The sequence below is a fragment of the Saccopteryx bilineata genome, chromosome 6 (genome assembly GCF_036850765.1).
Source record: "Saccopteryx bilineata isolate mSacBil1 chromosome 6, mSacBil1_pri_phased_curated, whole genome shotgun sequence".
Taxonomy (NCBI): domain Eukaryota; kingdom Metazoa; phylum Chordata; class Mammalia; order Chiroptera; family Emballonuridae; genus Saccopteryx; species Saccopteryx bilineata.
The window spans coordinates 116,602,919-116,620,827 of NC_089495.1; the positions used below are offsets into that span (position 1 = coordinate 116,602,919).

The window sequence follows — 17,909 nt, forward strand, 5'->3', positions numbered from 1 at the left end:
TCAGCAAAAGAGATTAGATTTGAATGTGGTTATTAACTTTTTGTGTAATAAAATACTGAAACAACACTGTTTATAATCAACATTTGACGATTACATAATGAAATTATCTGTACTTTACATGCAGTGCTACTCTTTTGGCATTCCTGGTTGAACTACTTAAAAGTTCAGTAGCCATGCAAGAACAGATGCTGGGTGGAAAAGGCTTTTTAGTCATTGGCTACTTACTGGAAAAGGTAAGTGGTATGTAACGATAGTTTTATTGTGTAGCATTCAAGGATGGACAGCTGAGAATCACTAATGATACATTCTCTGTAGTTTCCTTTTCATTGGCTGTATAGAGGCTATATTTGGGCTAATTCACAATAATAGAATTTTTATATTACGCACCTAGATGTAAGTGTAGACACTGAACTAAATTGAGTGTTAGAAATTTATATAAATAAAAAATTCCAAGTGAAACTAGAAACTAAAAATATTTCATCTGCTTTTGTTCATTTTATTAAAGAATTTATTGATATAATTGTGTTTCTTATTTAAATTTTTAAAATTTATTGATTGATTTTAGAGAGAAGGGAGGGAGAAATACATAGAGAGAGATTAGAGAGAGGGAGAGTGGAGAGGACATTGATTTGCTCTTCCACTCGTTTACTCCTTTTCTGGTTGATTCCTGTGTATGTGCCCTGACTGGGGATCAAACACACAGCCTTGGCGTATCTGGATGATGCTCTAACCAGCTGAGCTATCTTGCAAGGGGTATAAGTTATTTTTCTTTAAATCGTTTTAATTGTTGGACTGTTTTGGTATGCAGAGTAATGGGAATTGCTTAGAAGATGTGTGTAAATTTGCGTTTTCCATGAATGAGATACTATGAAATGCCTTGGCTGCATTAATGTGTACGACACAATCACTATCCGGAACTACCACTGCAATATACTTGTCATCAATTTACTGACGCTTTATTAGCATAATTTTTACTTGAGCATTTTTTTCTTTTTTTGCCTAATACTTAGCTTAAAATTAGAGGTATTATGAAAAGACTTCGAATCAAATAAATATACTTACTCAGTTCTTGCTCTTTCTCAGAATTAATGTCCTTCATCTTATACTGTTAGTATAGTGGGTATACATATTTTCTCATTGTGGTATTAATTTGCATTTTTATAGATTTTGAAGATATTGGACATATATAAATTGGACATTATTGTTTATCTTTGGTGAAGTCCTTATTTATGTATGTCCTTTGCCAACATTCCCTGTTCCAAGACCTCCATGCAAAGGCAGTCTGTAATCTATTTTTTTGTCTCTCTGATTTTGCATATTTTAGCTATTTCATATAAGTAAGTCATATAATAAATGTCCTTCTGTATCTATCTTATTTCCCTAAGCATAATGATTTATAAGAGGAACCTCATTCTTTTTTACGACTGAATAATATTCCATTGTATGTATTTACTACATTTGCTCATATATTCATCTTTCAGTGGACATTGAATTTTTTTCTTTTTGTTACTCTGAAAAGTGGTGCTATGAATTGTCATGTACAAGTTTGTGTGTGGACATATGTTTTTAGTTCTCTTTGGTAGATACCTGTGAATTGATTTGCTGAGTCCTTGTATCTTTATGTTTAATCATTTAAGAAACTGCCAGACTGTTTTCCAAAGTAGCTCTGCCATTTTACATTCCCATCAACAAACCTATATATAGGTTTCCAGTTTTCTCACATTTTTGCTAACACTTACAATTTGTCTTTTTTTTTTACTTTAGCAATACTGGTGGGTGTGAAAAGGCATTATTATTTTTATTTGCATTGATCTGATATCTAATAATGTTGAACATCTCTTCATGTGTTTATTGTCTCTTTATATACTTTTTTGAGAAATATCTATTAAGAACCTTTGCCAATTTTAAATAATTGGAGTTTGTCTTTTATTGTTGTTGTAGTTTTTCCTCTATAGTAATTATAAGATGTGTGATTTGTAAAGATAGTCTTCCATTCTTTACATCACAATTTATCATTTACCTTTCCCTGATGAAAAATTAAGTTGAGCATTTTCATATATTTGTTGTCTAATTGATTGTCTTTCATTAAAAACTGCTGTGTTTGCCCATTTTCATTTGGGTTTTCTATTCTTATTAATTTTTGGAACTTCTGTATATATCTTGGATATGAGTCCTCTGTTGGATGTGTTTGGTAAATGTTTCTAACTCTTTGATTCTTTTCTCTTATTCTCTTAATGGTTTTTTTTAATGAACAAAGTTCTTAATTTTAATATAGGTCAAGTTTTTATTTTCTTTTATAATTACTTTAATTTCAATTATGTATGCCAAAGACATGAGACTCAAAATTGTGTTGACTTTTCATCTTTAGGCTTACAATCCACCTCCAATTGAATTTATGTATCGCATGAGGTGCAGAGTTCAAACTTTATTTATTTTCTCTCTCTGTATATATATTTAACTGGGTGACCATATATAACTGAGATCATTTCCTATCTTATCATGTTTTTTTCCTACCTTTGAGGCACTAAAACACTATCTTGATATTTCATAGTGTGCCATCTGACTTTAATGTGCTTTAGAATTGCCTTGGCTATTCTTGGGCCTCTGCATGAGCATTTAAATCAGCTTTTCGATTTTGACAAATAAAAAAAATCCTAGGGTTTTTATCGTATTACATTGACATTTTTATATTGAATGTTTTAATTCATACACTTAGCATATCATTCTATTTATTTAGGTCTCTTTGGAGGTTTTCTCTATAGAAAACTTTCTTTTTGCTGGGGTTTTTTCCCTATATATTTGAAATTTTATAAATTTAATCTTTTATTGTGCTTGGTATGTAGAAATATAATTAGTGTTTATATTGGTCTTTTATATACTGGTCTTGTTATTCCTCTCTTAAATCTAGTAGTTTGTAGATTTTTCAAAAAATTTTCTGTTAAAAATCATATATCTGAGAACGATAAGTTTTGTCTTTCTAATACTTACGTTTTTTTACCTGCCTTACTGTACTATGTAAGGTGTTCAGCATAGTGCCGAATAGAAGTTGTAATGGTGGGCATTTCTATTTATTTTCAGATTTCATGAGCAAAACTTATAATAATTATCCACTAAGTAAGATATATGCTAGTATAGATTACATTTTGTAGATTTTTTTATATTCAAATTAAGAAACTATTTCAAGTTTGCTAAGAGATTTTTTAAATCATAAGCAGGTGTTGGATTTTCTCAAATGCTCTTTATACATTGGGATGATTACGGTGTTTCTGTTTTTATTAGTTGAGTGGAGATGTTGATTGTCAGAGGTGAAACCACTCCTGTGTTCCTCGAGTCGTGTCAGTCCTCAGATTCATTCTTCTTCCAGCCACGTGCTTGTCTCTTCACTTTTCTTCAGGTGGCCATGTGTCCCCAGTAGCCTTCATGTTCTTAACCTTATGGTTCTTGGTCTTCATCTTTCTGGACCTTTTAACGTTTCAGTTTAACATTCTTTCCTTGAAATGCTTTCTAAAATTGTATTTTGTAACAGTATTTTTGTTTCTTTTCTTTTTGAACTCCTTTTTTTCTCTCCTAGTAGTTCCTTTCCTTCTTTTTAAATTCTGAAGGTTGTGCTGTCTGGGGGCTAAGTCTTGGAATCCTCTTTATTGTTCTGTTTACAGTCAGAGGTCATTCCCTTAGCATTCCTTATCCTGTAAATACACAATATCCTCAAATGTATATCTCCAACCACAATATTTCCTTTGATTTCTAGTCTCTCATATTCAGCTCCAGTTGGATATCTAGTAAACTTGATAAATCTAAGTTATCCAAATAGTTACTTTTTCTAGCCTTTATCCTTTAGTTTTCTCTTAGTTGATTAGCATCACCATCCAACAAGTACTTCAAACCAAAAATGTTCAGTCTTTTTGACTCTACTTTATCACACACTAAATTCATAGTCTCAGCAATTTATTGTATATGATTTAGTATTGAAACATATCTGGAATCAGTGATTACTTCATACTTACTACTCCACTCCTTTCTGTGTCCATCAGTGTGATCCTAGTTCAGATTGTCATCTTTCACCATTCGTTACTCTTAGTCCATTTTTCACTTGCAGTCAGACTAGTGCTCCTAAAATGTGCCAGATCTTACTCCTATATCCTTTTCAGATTAAATTCATAAATCTCTTACTTCTGGTATCATCTCTAACATTCTCCTCACTTTCTCTTTTGTAGTCACAGGGGTCATAAAAAGACTTTTATGTCTTTCTCGTAAAAACTGAAATGGTGATCGTGTTTCCATCTCAAGATCTTTGCATTCTTTCCCCAATTTTGCTTTTGACATCTTATTAGAGAATGTGTCCCAATCATTCTAAATAGAATAGTACTCCTTCTATAACCATCACTCTACCCTGCTAATATTTTACAGCACTGTTCAGATATTTTAAAATTTTTATTTTATGCCTCGTTTAACTAGAATGTATGCTTCAGATTCATGACAGCAGGGACAGTATTCTTTTTTCTCACCTTGGTGCTGTATCTTTAGCACCTGAAAAAGTGCAGGACTCAATCAGTATCTGTTGAATTAAATAAATAAAATGTATTTGCATGCTTGTTTATCTAAAAAGTAACATACTTTTCAGCCTTCTCAAATGAGTGTTTGCCCTGTTGTTTCTTTTAAACAGTCAGCTGCCAGGCGAATCATATAGAAAATAAAGATTCTATTTCTATTTTACCATTGACTAATAACAAGTTAATGGTTAACTGTCTTAGGTTTATCTCCTTGTCTTAAAAGGTATAAGTTACTTATCAAGGAAGGTCGTCTAGAAGCTGTAAGTTAGTTATCAAGCAATGTAGTCTGATGAGAGGCCTTCTTCTTCATCACATTAAAATTGTTTTCCTGAAAACTTTTAAGGTATTCTGTTTTGTTTTATTTTGCCAAAGTATGAATGTTCTTGAAACTATTGTTACTAAATAAAAATGGAATGTATAAGATAAGCTATGTGTAATTATAACTAGTGATGGATCTGATGGAAGCTTTAAATAACGATTGATTGCTTATTTCATTTTATTCCCCTATACATGAATAATATTTTAGAATTTAAAAGTATTGTGTATGTTTTATTGAAGTTCCTTTAAAAAATGAGTGCTCAATCTTTGCTGTTTTGTTTTTACTCAAATATTCACTTGTTTTTGCTCCCTCCTACCTTTGATAACTCAACTATGTGTTAGGACCATTGCAGTAATCTTCTTTAAAAATTCTCATGCAAATTATGCTCTAAGGACTTGTTTTGAATTTGCAGGACTGTTGCTTGTCTGCTCATCATTGGTGTTTTCTCAAACCTACAAGCCTACCAATACCAAATTATTGGTGGTGTTATCATACTTCAAACTATTGTAATTAAATGCTTCCTTTGTAGTAATACCTTCCTTTAACCACCCTTCTGCAAATTTCCTATCCACTTCATGTTTTTATCATCATGCATGTTTTGTTCACTTATAAACATTTAACATGTCATGTATTTTACCTTTTTATTTTATTTATTTATTGTGTACCCTGGCCTTCTTTTAACTTAGAATGCAAATTCTATGAGGGCAAACTCTTTTTTTCTCAGTTCTGTTAACTGTTCTTTCCACAATGCCAAGTAGAGTGGCTAGAAAATAGTACCTGTTCAACATGTGTGTTTTCTGATAGCTAAATGAAAAGTGTCATGCTCTACTATTACAGTAGAGAAAATGGCTATAAAGGGTTTTATAGGTTGAGGGAGTGTGGTAGAGAAAGCCGGTGAATCTGAGTAGTGTCAGGCAGGGGAAAGTGGCCAAAGAAGTCTTTTGTTTGACTCAATGAAATGTTTTTTAATTTTCAATTTTATTTCCTGTAGGTACCTTGAATAGTCTTCACCACTCCTTATTGTATTCTACCCTAATTCATGCTTTGTTGTTAACTATTTGCATATTGTAATCATTTGAGTTTATGACTTCTCATGTAGAAGTATGCAAGTCCATTGTATGCTTAAGTCAGATTTATTGAGTTGTCTTTGATATGGTCATGATGAACATAAGTAATACTACACCTTACTGATCCTATACTGATAGTTTGACTAATAAGTGGATAATGAAGATAAAAGTGTAATGTGACCTGTGTTTTAGGGTTGAGTGGCTGGTGACTCTTTCTTGCAGGAAGGCTGGTGGCACTACAAAGATGAATCCTAGATAAGGAAGAAGGGATTTGTGTAGGAAGATACATTTTTTGACATTTGGTTTTAAAGTATTAGTTTTTATGAACACCTTTTCCTCTGAAATATTTTCTACTGAAATTATACTCTTGGGTAGCATTGTCCAATTAAACTATAATGCAAGCTTCATATGCTGTTTGGAATTTTCCAGTAAAAAGTAACTTGTGAAATTAATTTTAATGTCATTTAACCTAGTAAATTGAAAATATTATCACTTCAACATATACTCAATAAGGGAAAGAATAAAAACAGAATAGTAGGTATTTTGCATATTTTTTTTCATTTTAGACCCTAAATTCACTGTGCATGTACTAACAGCACAAATCACTTAGAACTAAACACTTTTCAAGGGTTTAGTAACTGCTTATGACTAATCTATTGGACAGTGAAGCTTGAAGGTTTGGTTTGAATTTTTGAAAATCTACCATTTATCGAAATACCTTCAGTAATAGCTTATGTATTGGTGATGTCAGTTGAAAATTCTTCATGGGAGTACTCAGCATAGAGGTAGTGTCAAATGAAGCTGTGGAACCCTAAAATACCCAGGAGAGTGTATTAATGGAGAAGAGAGGGCCAAATAAAAAATTGCCAGCAGTTTCCATCTTTTAAGCAAAGGACTCTGAGGAGTAATCTGAGGGTCATGAAAACCAAAGGAGGACAATATTTTCAAGAAAACAGATATGCTTTTTCAAATGAAGCGCTTACAAAAATTAGTGCATATTTCAAAATAAATATGAAGTGATTAAAATTTCCTAATTTTTTAAAGCAGTATAGTGTGGATAGGTCTAAACAGTTTATGCTAAACAAGATGCATTGCATGTGTCAATGTGCAGCTCTTTTGTAACTTAAAACCTTTTTTTAATAGAGACAGAGATGGAGTGAGAGATAGATAGAGTGAGAAGCATCAACTCCTTTGTCCATTTAGTTCTATTTAGTTGTGTATTCATTGATTGGTTCTCTAAGTGCTCTGACTGGGCATCAAACCAATGACCTAAGTGCACCATGATGATGCTTTATCCACTGAGCAACCTGGCTAAGGCCTCCTTTATAACTTTTAGAAAGCAGTAAGTAGAATGGTAGGGTCAATTTATTTTCCCTTTGGTTTGAAGCTAGGAGAAGTACTTCTTTTTCCTAATTTTTTTTTCATACCTGTGTATTATCATGATATTAATTTTAGTTCATTTTAATTTTGTGTGTCTAACATCTTCTGTTCATCAATTTCTACAAAAATGGAATAAAATCATTTATTATTTGTAACTTATTTTATTTCTTTAGCTTGAGTTGAAAGTGGCATTTTTTAAGCTGAGATATTTATCTGCCATTGTCCTGGAAAGACCTTCAGATAACAAACATCATTCAGAGAATTATCTTCAAATTCTAAGTTTCTAAATACAATTAAATTTTGAATGTCAAAGGAAATATTTTATATTTTATTTTATATATCAAGTATTACAGGGGTAGCATATATAAAATTAATATGTATTTATGTTAAGTCAACAATACTTTGATATTCTGTATTGTTTTAGCTTAAATTTCTCCTCTCTTTCTTTAGTCCTCACGAGTTCATATAACTAGAGCTGTGCTGGAGCAGTTTTTATCCTTTGCAAAGTACCTGGATGGTTTATCTCATGGAGCACCATTGCTGAAGCAGCTTTGTGATCATATCTTATTCAACCCAGCCATCTGGATACATACACCTGCAAAGGTAAAAGTTTACTTTCATTTATTTTATTTTTGTGTAATGTTATAAAAAGTCATTATTATATCTAAACTATTCGTTAGAAAACATTCGGAATTTTCAACTTAATTTTACAGTCAATATGAAGCAATTACTGTATTTTTCACTCCATAAGACACACTTTATTCCCCCCCCAAAGTGGAGGGGAAAATGCTTGTGCGTCTTATGGAGCAAAAAATACAGTATTTTATTAAATATTTTAACACACCATTTGGTTCAGAATATTTCTTTTCTTCTTTTCCTCCTTAAAACTCTAGGTGTGTCTTATGGTCAGGTGTGTTGTATGGAGTAAAAAGTATGGTATATTAAGCAGTGAAAGAAATCAAAATATTAAATATGTAAATAATAAATAAATTAAACTGTAGTTAATAATTAAGTTTGATATAATAACTGCATTCTGAAGTGATTGGATGTGATTTGTACTTTTCTAAGAAAGAGAATTTGGTATACTAATTATTAGAAGACTATGTCAGAAGAGATAAAACAACAGATAACCAACTGTATTATAACTGTGATCATTGTGACTGGAAAATTGCTCATATTCTAACTATAGAGTTTATATCATGACATGTAAATGTCATGTTTTAAAATAAATGTATACATAAGACTTTTTTCTAGATATGAATATAAAATTTTTAGTATTTGGCCTACATGAATTTAGTCTGTTATAGTCTAGTAAATCAATAATGAGGGGCCTTTTTGTGAATTTGAGCTGCCTTTTACAGTCTTCAAAATTTTCTCATAACTTTGTTTAAATAAAGCTTATGTTTTGATTTTTATTATAGTTTATCATGTTTGTTATGGTTCTAATCTCAAACTTGAAGTTTATTCACTGTTTCAGCAAGGTGTTTGACTTGTCATTTCTCTACTTACATGGTTACATTCTGATATTATGGCAATGGGTTAAGAAATTTTGAAATTATATGAACTTTTAAGGTATATAAGAACAATATGTATTTTTTGCAAATATGAAATAGCTGTCTGATGTTAGTTCTGTTCTTTTTAGCTGCTGAAATGGACTTTGATTAATGGTTTTAGTTCAGTTGACTTAAAAATTTGATCACCCTTTTAGATACTTCCAAAGGAATTATTGAATTATTTAAAATTATTTCATGGTTAATTGCTATTATATTACCTTTATTAAGATAAATACTAGAATATATTGATTGCAGATTATTTCTTTAATATAAATAATGTTCAATAAAGTCATTTTTAAGCTCATAATATATGCTACTTTTTTGGCCTTTATTAATTTGCTTTTAAGTTAGGAAAAAAATGTGTATGTATAGTATAAATACTAGAAACATTTTAAATTTATTTTATTGTTCTGTTAATATTTTGTATTAGGTTCAGCTTTCTCTATACACTTATTTGTCTGCTGAATTTATTGGAACTGCTACCATTTACACCACCATACGCAGAGTAGGAACAGTATTACAGCTGATGCACACATTAAAATATTACTACTGGGTCCTTAATCCTGCCGACAGTAGTGGCATTACACCTAGGGGATTAGGTGAGTGTGATACTTACTGTACTTTTAACTGTTTTGTGGTTTTTCTGTATTCTGAGCACAGTCATAGTGAACAAATATGCATGGATATGGAAATATCACTGAACTATATTGTCTTATAGAATAAACGAATATTGAGAATTTTTTGTGCTAAAGAAGTTTATAGCTTTGTGATATTAAAATATTTTTGGAATAAGACGGGAAAAATAATAATATTCTTCCTGTTTAGTCTATGTGCTTGTGATTCAGGAGGATATATCCATAATATTAAAAACACATGAATGATATTGATCATGAACCATGAGTTCTAATACAGCTATTTTAACATTTTGAAATTGCTGCCTTTCTTTATATGTTTCCCAGACTTCAGCCTTTCTTCCAATTGTTGTAGAAGCTGATTTTTCACTGCACTGTGTTGTTTAAAATATATTGCCAATTTTTTAAATGATATAAAAATACATACTCATCATAGAAAGTAAAATAATAGAAAAAAAAGTATTCCTAACCTGGACTTCAGGAATTAACTGTTACAAGTTTGGTGTGTGTTCTTCTACTCTTTTTCATTGCATAAATATGTGAAATATTTACACTCTTACAGAATTGAAATTTTCTTGATTTATGTGTGTTTTTCTTTGGGCTCTACATAGTATTTTAAGAGGCTGTACCATTTATATTTTTCTAAAGTTTTTATTTTATAAATAATTAAATCTGCAGATTGGTTTTATTGTATGTAGTCATTTGCCTCCATGTTTTATTTGTTTAGAATTATCGAGGAAGGGCTTCCTGATAAATATTATCAATATTTTTTAGAAAAGTTTACCAGTTTACAATTTCACCAGTGGTATGTTAAGTGCTTTTCTCAGCATATTTGCAATAGCAGTGCAAATTGTCTTTTTATAAAATCTTTTTGATATGGGAAAATAGCATTTTACTACTTTAATATTCACTTATTACCTTACTTTTATGCCTTTTTTTTTTTTTTTGTATTTTTCCGAAGCTGGAAATGGGGAGGCAGTCAGACAGACTCCTGCATGCGCCCGACCAGGATCCACCTGGCATGCCCTCTGGGGCAATGCTCTTTTGCAACCAGAGCCATTCTAGCGCCTTAGGCAGAGGCCACAGAGCCATCCTCAGTGCCCGGGCAAACTTTGCTCCAGTGGAGCCTTGGCTGCGAGAGGGGAAGAGAGAGAGAGGAAGGAGAGGGGGCGGGGTGGAGAAGCAGATGGGCTCTTCTCCTGTGTGCCCTGGCCGGGAATCGAACCCGGGACTTCTGCACGCCAGGTCGACGCTCTACCACTGAGCCAACTGGCCAGGCCACCTTTATGTCTTTTATTGATGGGATTTAAAAAATTGTATTATTTGTACTGAGATATATTATTCCACTATTTTTGGCTTTTTCTGTTGTTTCTAAACTTAGTAATGCCTAAAATTTACTGAATGTTCACTATGAGTTGGAATCAGTGCTAAGCATTCTACATCTTAATTTTGTCTAATCATTTGTATGTGAATTATATATACATAGACATATTTACATATATGCATAAGACTATATCTAAATATAACTACTTCGTTAATCTCACTCCCATTTTGCAGATTGAGAAAAAGAAATGACAAAACTAAAATTTGAATCATTGTTTATCTGACACAGACCCTTGTTCTTATTTATTTATTTATTTGTTATTAAGTGAGAGTCAGGGAGGCAGAGACAGACTCCTGCATACGCCCTGATCGGGATCCACCTGACAAATCCTTACCAGGCAATGCTTTGCCCATCTGGCCACTGCTCTGTTGCTCTGCAACTGAGCTATTTTGGCACTTGAGGCAAGGTCATGTAGCCATCCTCAGCAGGCAGGGCCAACTTGCTCAGATTGTTTGAGCCATGGCTGCAGGAGGGGAAGAGAGAGAGAGAAGGGGGTGGGGTAGAGAAGCAGATAGTCACTTCTCCTGTGTGCCTTGACTGGGAATCTAACCCAGGAGTTCCACATGCCAGGCCTATGCTCTACCGCTAAGCCAGTCGACCAGAGCCAAGACGCCTGTTTTGAACACTACCTCTGATAGAGGTTTTTTTTTTCTAGGAAAATCATATATTCACACATTTATTTCTGCTTCAAAAATTAATTTCTCATTTATAGAAAATTTTCAAGGGCCCTGGCCGATTTGCTCAGCGGTTGAGTGTTGGCTGGGCGTGTGAATGTCCCAGGTTCGATTCCTGGCCATGGAACACAGGAGAGGTGACCATCTCCTTCTCCACCCTTCCCCCTCTCCCTTTTCTCTATCTCTCTCTTACCCTCCTGCAGCCATGGCTTCATTGGAGCAAGTTAACTTGGGCTCTGAGGATGGCACCATGGCCTCACCTCAGGTGTTAAAATGGCTCCGGCTACAACAGAGCAATGGCTCCAGATGGGCAAACCATTGCCCCCTAGTGGGCTTGCCAGGTAGATCCTGATCGGATTCGTGCAGGAGTCTGTCTTTCTGAAAAATTAAAAAAATTAAAAAAAAGAAGAATTTTGCAGGGAATTATTATATACTCCCACCATATTTCCCAATATTTTACATTTTACTTCATAGACTTTATTATTCTCTACATTTATGTAAATATAATCACACATACATATACTTACGCATATTGTTTCTGAATCATTTGAGAATAAATTTTTTATATAATGCCTTACTTCCTCTAAATACTGTATTTCCTAAAACATATAAGAACACTCACTTAGATCACCAAAGGTAACCATAAAATCAGGTAATTAACATTAATATAATAGTATCATCTAACCCAGTGGTCCCCAACCCCCGGGCCACGGACAGGTATTTGTCTGTGGGCCATTTGGTACCGGTCTGCAGAGAAAGAATAAATAACTTACATTATTTCTGTTTTATTTATATTTAAATCTGAACGATGTTTTATTTTTTAAAAAATGACCAGATTCCCTCTGTTACATCTGTCTAAGACTCACTCTTGGACGCTTGTCTCAGTCACGTGATACATTTATCTGTCTCACTCTAAAAGCCGGTCCGTGAAAATATTTTCTGACATTAAACCGGTCTGTGGCCCAAAAAAGGTTGGGGACCACTAATCTAACCCAAAGATCCTATTGAAATTATCCCATCAGTTATTTCAATAATACCCAGTGTGTCCGTAAAGTCATGGTGCACTTTTGACCGGTCACAGGAAAGCAACAAAAGACGATAGAAATGTGAAATCTGCACCAAATAACAGGAAAACTCTCCCAGTTTCATACCTATTCAGTGCAGTTTGATGTGGGCTCACACACATTTTTTAGGGCTCCTTAGGTAGCTATCCCGTATAGCCTCTACAGACTCCTCACTGACTGATGGCCTACCAGAACAGGGTTTCTCCACCAAACTGCCGGTTTCCTTCAACTGCTTTTCCCGCCGAGTAATGTTATTCCTATGTGGTGGCGTTTCGTTATAAACGCGCCGATATTCATGTTGCACTTTGGTCACGGATTCGAATGTAGCAAGCCACAGAACACACTGAACTTTCCTCTGTACCACCACATCTCGACTGGCATTGCCATGGGCTGTATACATGGTGTTATGTCATCATCTGCGCATGCGCACATGCTGCCACATCATCCTACAGAAACTGGGAGGGTTTTCCTTTTATTTGGTATAGATTTTACATTTCTATCATTTTTGTTACTTTCCTGTAACCGGTCAAAAGTGCACTATGACTTTACGGACACAGTGTACTTTCTAGGAAAAAAAAATTACTGTTTTCCCTGATACTCGGTTGAAGATCTTTTATGCTGTTAGTTGTCTTTTCATTTATTAGCTTTGATGTAGAATACTTTTTTTAGTGTTACCTTGACATTTTTGAAGAACAGTGGCAAATTACTTTTTAGGAAGTCCCTTTATTTGAGTCTCTTTGATAACTGCTCATGAAAATTCAGGTTTTTCATTTTTGGACAAAATTACATGGAAGTTAGACCAGTTCTTTCTCATTTTATCATGTTAAGTGGCACATAATGTTGAGTTGTCTTCTTAGTACTGATGTTAATTTTGGTCTCTTATTAAGAGATATCTACCAGGTTTAAAAAAAATTTATGGACTTATTGGGGTAACATTAGTTAATAAGATTAAAGGTATTAGGGCCACAATTTATAATACATCATCTGTATATTGTATTGTGTGTTCACCACTCAAGTCAGGTCTTCTTCTATGACCATTTATCCCTGCTTTGGCCCCTCCTACCTTCTCCTACCCCCTTCTTCCTCATAATCACTACACTGTGGTCTGTGTCTATGAGTTATTTTTTCTTTGCTTGGCCCCTTCACCTTTTTCATCCATCCCCTAAACTCCTTCTTTTGACAACCATCTATTCTCCATATCTGAGTCTATTTCTATTTTGTTAGTTTCTTAACTGTAAAATCACTACTTTCTCTTTTGTAATGGTAAATATTCAGTGGGAAAATACATCCAGATATATAAATGTCCTGTTTTGTAACAAATGTTTGCCTCCTAATTCATTGGTAACTCTGGTCAGAATTGATTTTTACTCTCAATGCTGCCAAGTAGCAATATTGTCTAACATTTGTTACTTTTACTACAACTGTAGAAATAACTTTTTTCTCTTATATTGATTTGTTTATTTTTATTATTAGCATAAATTTTATGGGCTTCTATTTTCTTCAGTATTTAATGGGCTTTCTCTTTTGAGGGCCAGACAGTAAATGTTTTAGGCTTAGGAAGTCTTAAGAGCTCTGTTGCAAATAGTTACATCTGCCATTGTGTTGCAACCCCCCCCAAACAAAGCAAAACTATAGACAGTATTTAAATGAATGGGTGTGGTTTGGTTCATGAAACTTAAAACTGGCTTAATGTAACCCAAAGACTTTCCCTTGAGTTGTATCACTATTTATTTTTATGTTCAAGTTGTCTCAGTTTTGACCAGTAGAAATCCCTTCATGAGTTTTTAGGTTTTCATGACCAGTGTTCATATTAGTACTTCCTTACTTCTGGTACAAGATGTCCTTGGTTCATATTAAGCTTCCTACCCCAGTCCTGGAGTCATCTATTTCTTCAGGGGCCTTGGACTGTTTTGGTGGATATGGTGTTTAGGAACCAAGATCTGGGTGTTAAGCGTGCTGCTTGTCCTTATTATCCTTTGGGTGTTATTGTTTCTGGACATTCTTAGTGAAAATTATATATGCATGTACACATTGAAACTAATCTATCCATATTAAAATCTATGAGTTCATACCAATACTTTCAATTCTAGTCCAAAACTACATGGTTCAGTTTAACTTAAAATGTGTGGTATCTCAGCTTTCTTTCTTGAACAGTGAGAACTCTGACTCCCATTATCTTTAATATATTTATATTATTGCTTATTCTACTATATGAAACAGTTGTTCTGACACCTATACCATCACCTCTCAAACTTCATATGCCAGTTGACTCTGACCATCTTCACAACTCTATAACTCTGGGTGATCCTTGTCACCTCTTGAACCTCTGATGTTTCTTTACTGTTGCCCACTGTGGTTCTCTTGTCTTCTTTCTTGCCTCACCCTGATGGGGTCACTCCTTGGTCCATGCTACCTCTGGTGTCTCCATGGCCCCTGCTACATCGTGGACCCTTAGGTCCTGCTGGCTCTAGCCACCTCAAATAGAGGGGAGGGAAAAAAACTAATAAATATATTTTTAAAGGAAAGTGACAAGAAAAGTAGAAAAACATTTTCTTTATGGCTTAATTTATTCTTTTCAATCTATCCTCTTATTAATTTATTTTTTTAAACATCTTTTTAATCCATTGAAATTTGGTTATTTGGTGGAATGCAAAATTCTGATTTGAAACATAGTTTTCAAAGTGAAAGCTTTTATCAATACCATTTTAAATGGAAATGCTTTTAGGACATAGTAAGGATAATTTGTACTTTGGATCCTTTTGCTTTGACTTTGATTTAGCACTTTTGTTTTTAAAATTATCATTATACTGGGTTAACTGTAAAAATATTTATTTATATTACAAATATTGTAATACATGAACTTGATCGCAAGTGAAATAATAGAAAGGTTCATGAATAAAAAATAATATTCTTGCAAGGAGCCAGTATTACCAGCCTTACATACACTTCTGCCTCTCTTTTTTTCTGTTCATGCATGCACTAGGTGATTCAAATGATAGGTGTTTTAAAGATATATTTTGAATCTATCATAAACACAAAGTGGTGTTATTTGTAAATGTAAAATGCACCTCATATAATTAGCATTAAGCTTAAAAATTAAAACATTACCTTAAGCCTGTATCTTTATCCCTTTTCCAGCCATAGAGATAAGCTTATCCTTAATTTTTTATGCTTTGACTTTACTTGAGTACATATTATTTTTAACTATGCTTGACTCCTTTCCTATTTATGTATATATTTCTAAACAATTTATTGTTTACCTTCTGTATTTTATATAAATGTATCATTTGTGATTTGTTGAAGTCATTCAGTTTCATTTTTGTGAGATAAACTTTATTTTATTTTGTAAAATATGAGTTTATGTTGCATGCATACACAAAATTTACACATATCTGTATTTTTCTCTGTAACCTGCTCTTTACATTGTGTAATATATGACAATGGTATTGACATGTAACATTTACCGAGTACTTACAATTAAAACGTACCAGACACTATTCTGATTTTTTTACGTTAATTCATTTAATTCTCAAAATTGCCCTATAGCATAAGCACTATTATCTTAATTTTAACAACAAATAATTGATGCATTAAAGTAATATATAACTTGTCCAAAATCATTAAGTGGCAGAAAAATTATAAATAAAACAGAGAGCCCTGGCCGGTTGGTTCAGCGGTAGAGCGGTGGCCTGGCGTGTGGGGGACCCGGGTTCGATTCTCGGCCAGGGCACATAGGAGAAGCTCCCATTTGCTTCTCCACCCCCACCCCCTCCTTCCTCTCTGTTTCTCTCTTCCCCTCCCGCAGCCAAGGCTCCATTGGAGCAAAGATGGTCCTTGCGCTGGGGATGGCTCCTTGGCCTCTGCCCCAGGTGCTAGAGTGGCTCTGGTCGCGGCAGAGCGATGCCCCGGAGGGGCAGAGCATCGCCCCCTGGTGGGCAGAGCGTCACCCCTGGTGGGCGTGCGGGGTGGATCCTGGTCTGGCGCATGCGGGAGTCTGTCTGACTGTTTCTCCCCGTTTCCAGCTTCAGAAAAATACAAACAAAGACAACAACAACAAAGATAATTGTACTAAAATACTGGCTGTCTCAGCCTGACCTGTGGTGGTGTATTGGATAAAGCATCAACCTGGAATGCTGAAGTCACTAGTTCGAAACCCTGGGCTTGCCTGGTCAACGCACATATAGGAAGCAACTACTACGAGTTAATGCTTCCCACACTCCACCTTTTACTCCCCCCCCCAAGTATCAATAAATAATTTTTTTTGAAAAAGGTATTGGCTGTCACTACTGAGATGGAATTGGGGACATACTTAGGAGGGGAATGTGGCTCAGAGCTGTGGGCTGAGGGAGAGTAAGGGCTCTGTTATTTGGGTACCACAGCCAGTTATTCAGGAATTTTATAAACTGGTACTTAAACCACCGGTAGCGTGGACTTGAAATCAATCATTGTGGAAGTATCTACGTAAAAAACCCAGAAATCTGCAAACGATATGAATCAGGACCTCACCCCCCACTTTGTGTAGGTCCTTACCTGCACACTGCTGGCTCACCGGCTTCCCTGCAGGCTGCTGTCAGTGTTCACTTTAGTTTGCCTAAAAATTGGTTAAACAGGTGTTTATTTTAGAATTCATTATGCTGTAAATTTATATCTTATGTATGTGTGCTATTTTTCACAGTGAAAAGTATTTTTAAAGAAAAAGTAATATGAAGTGTTAGTAAGGAGGGAAAGGGTGCTCTGAATTCTGGCAGGAGTGGGGCAAAGAGCAGGGAGAAGTCAGGAGTTGGAGAGCGCTTTCCTTCTCCAGAGCGAGTGGAAGAGGTTCAACGTTAATTTGCTTTGAGATCAAATAATCTGCATGTCTAATTTTGGGGGATAAATAAGAGATGTCAGTTATTACACATAAAAGGATTATAGTTTTAAACATCATAGAGAAGCTGTAATAAATTCTTACTGTATTAAGGAAAGTTTGATGTTTAAGGACTTCCATGGTTCTAGCTATATACCTTAAAGGTATAATTTAATTATTGTATATTACCTATATTATATCATATATCATTACATATTCTCATAGTTTTGATAATTAAAAAATTGCAATTAATTACTTTGAAAATTAGGTGTTATTATGGAATTGGTATACTGTATATCCTTGATTTGTTATCATTTTCATTTATTGAGTCTTAAGTGTTTATTGAGTGCCCACTATAATATGTATTTGGTACATACAAGGGACATGGAAAAAAAATGCTTCAGAAAAAATAATTACAGTAGAGTGTCACTTGTTTGGTG

At 34.1% G+C, this 17,909-nt stretch overlaps 1 protein-coding gene across 2 annotated transcripts in view; it reads left to right on the forward strand.

The window, feature by feature from the left end:
* The window catches only part of NBEA (neurobeachin), a 740,071-nt gene that overhangs the window by 125,208 nt on the left and 596,954 nt on the right, over positions 1-17,909 (forward strand). For both annotated transcript variants that reach the window (XM_066236595.1, XM_066236597.1), the window contains exons 11-13: positions 125-233; positions 7,767-7,919; positions 9,300-9,468. In XM_066236595.1, coding sequence (XP_066092692.1) covers positions 125-233; positions 7,767-7,919; positions 9,300-9,468 — 431 coding nt within the window. The remainder of the gene's footprint in view (positions 1-124; positions 234-7,766; positions 7,920-9,299; positions 9,469-17,909) is intronic.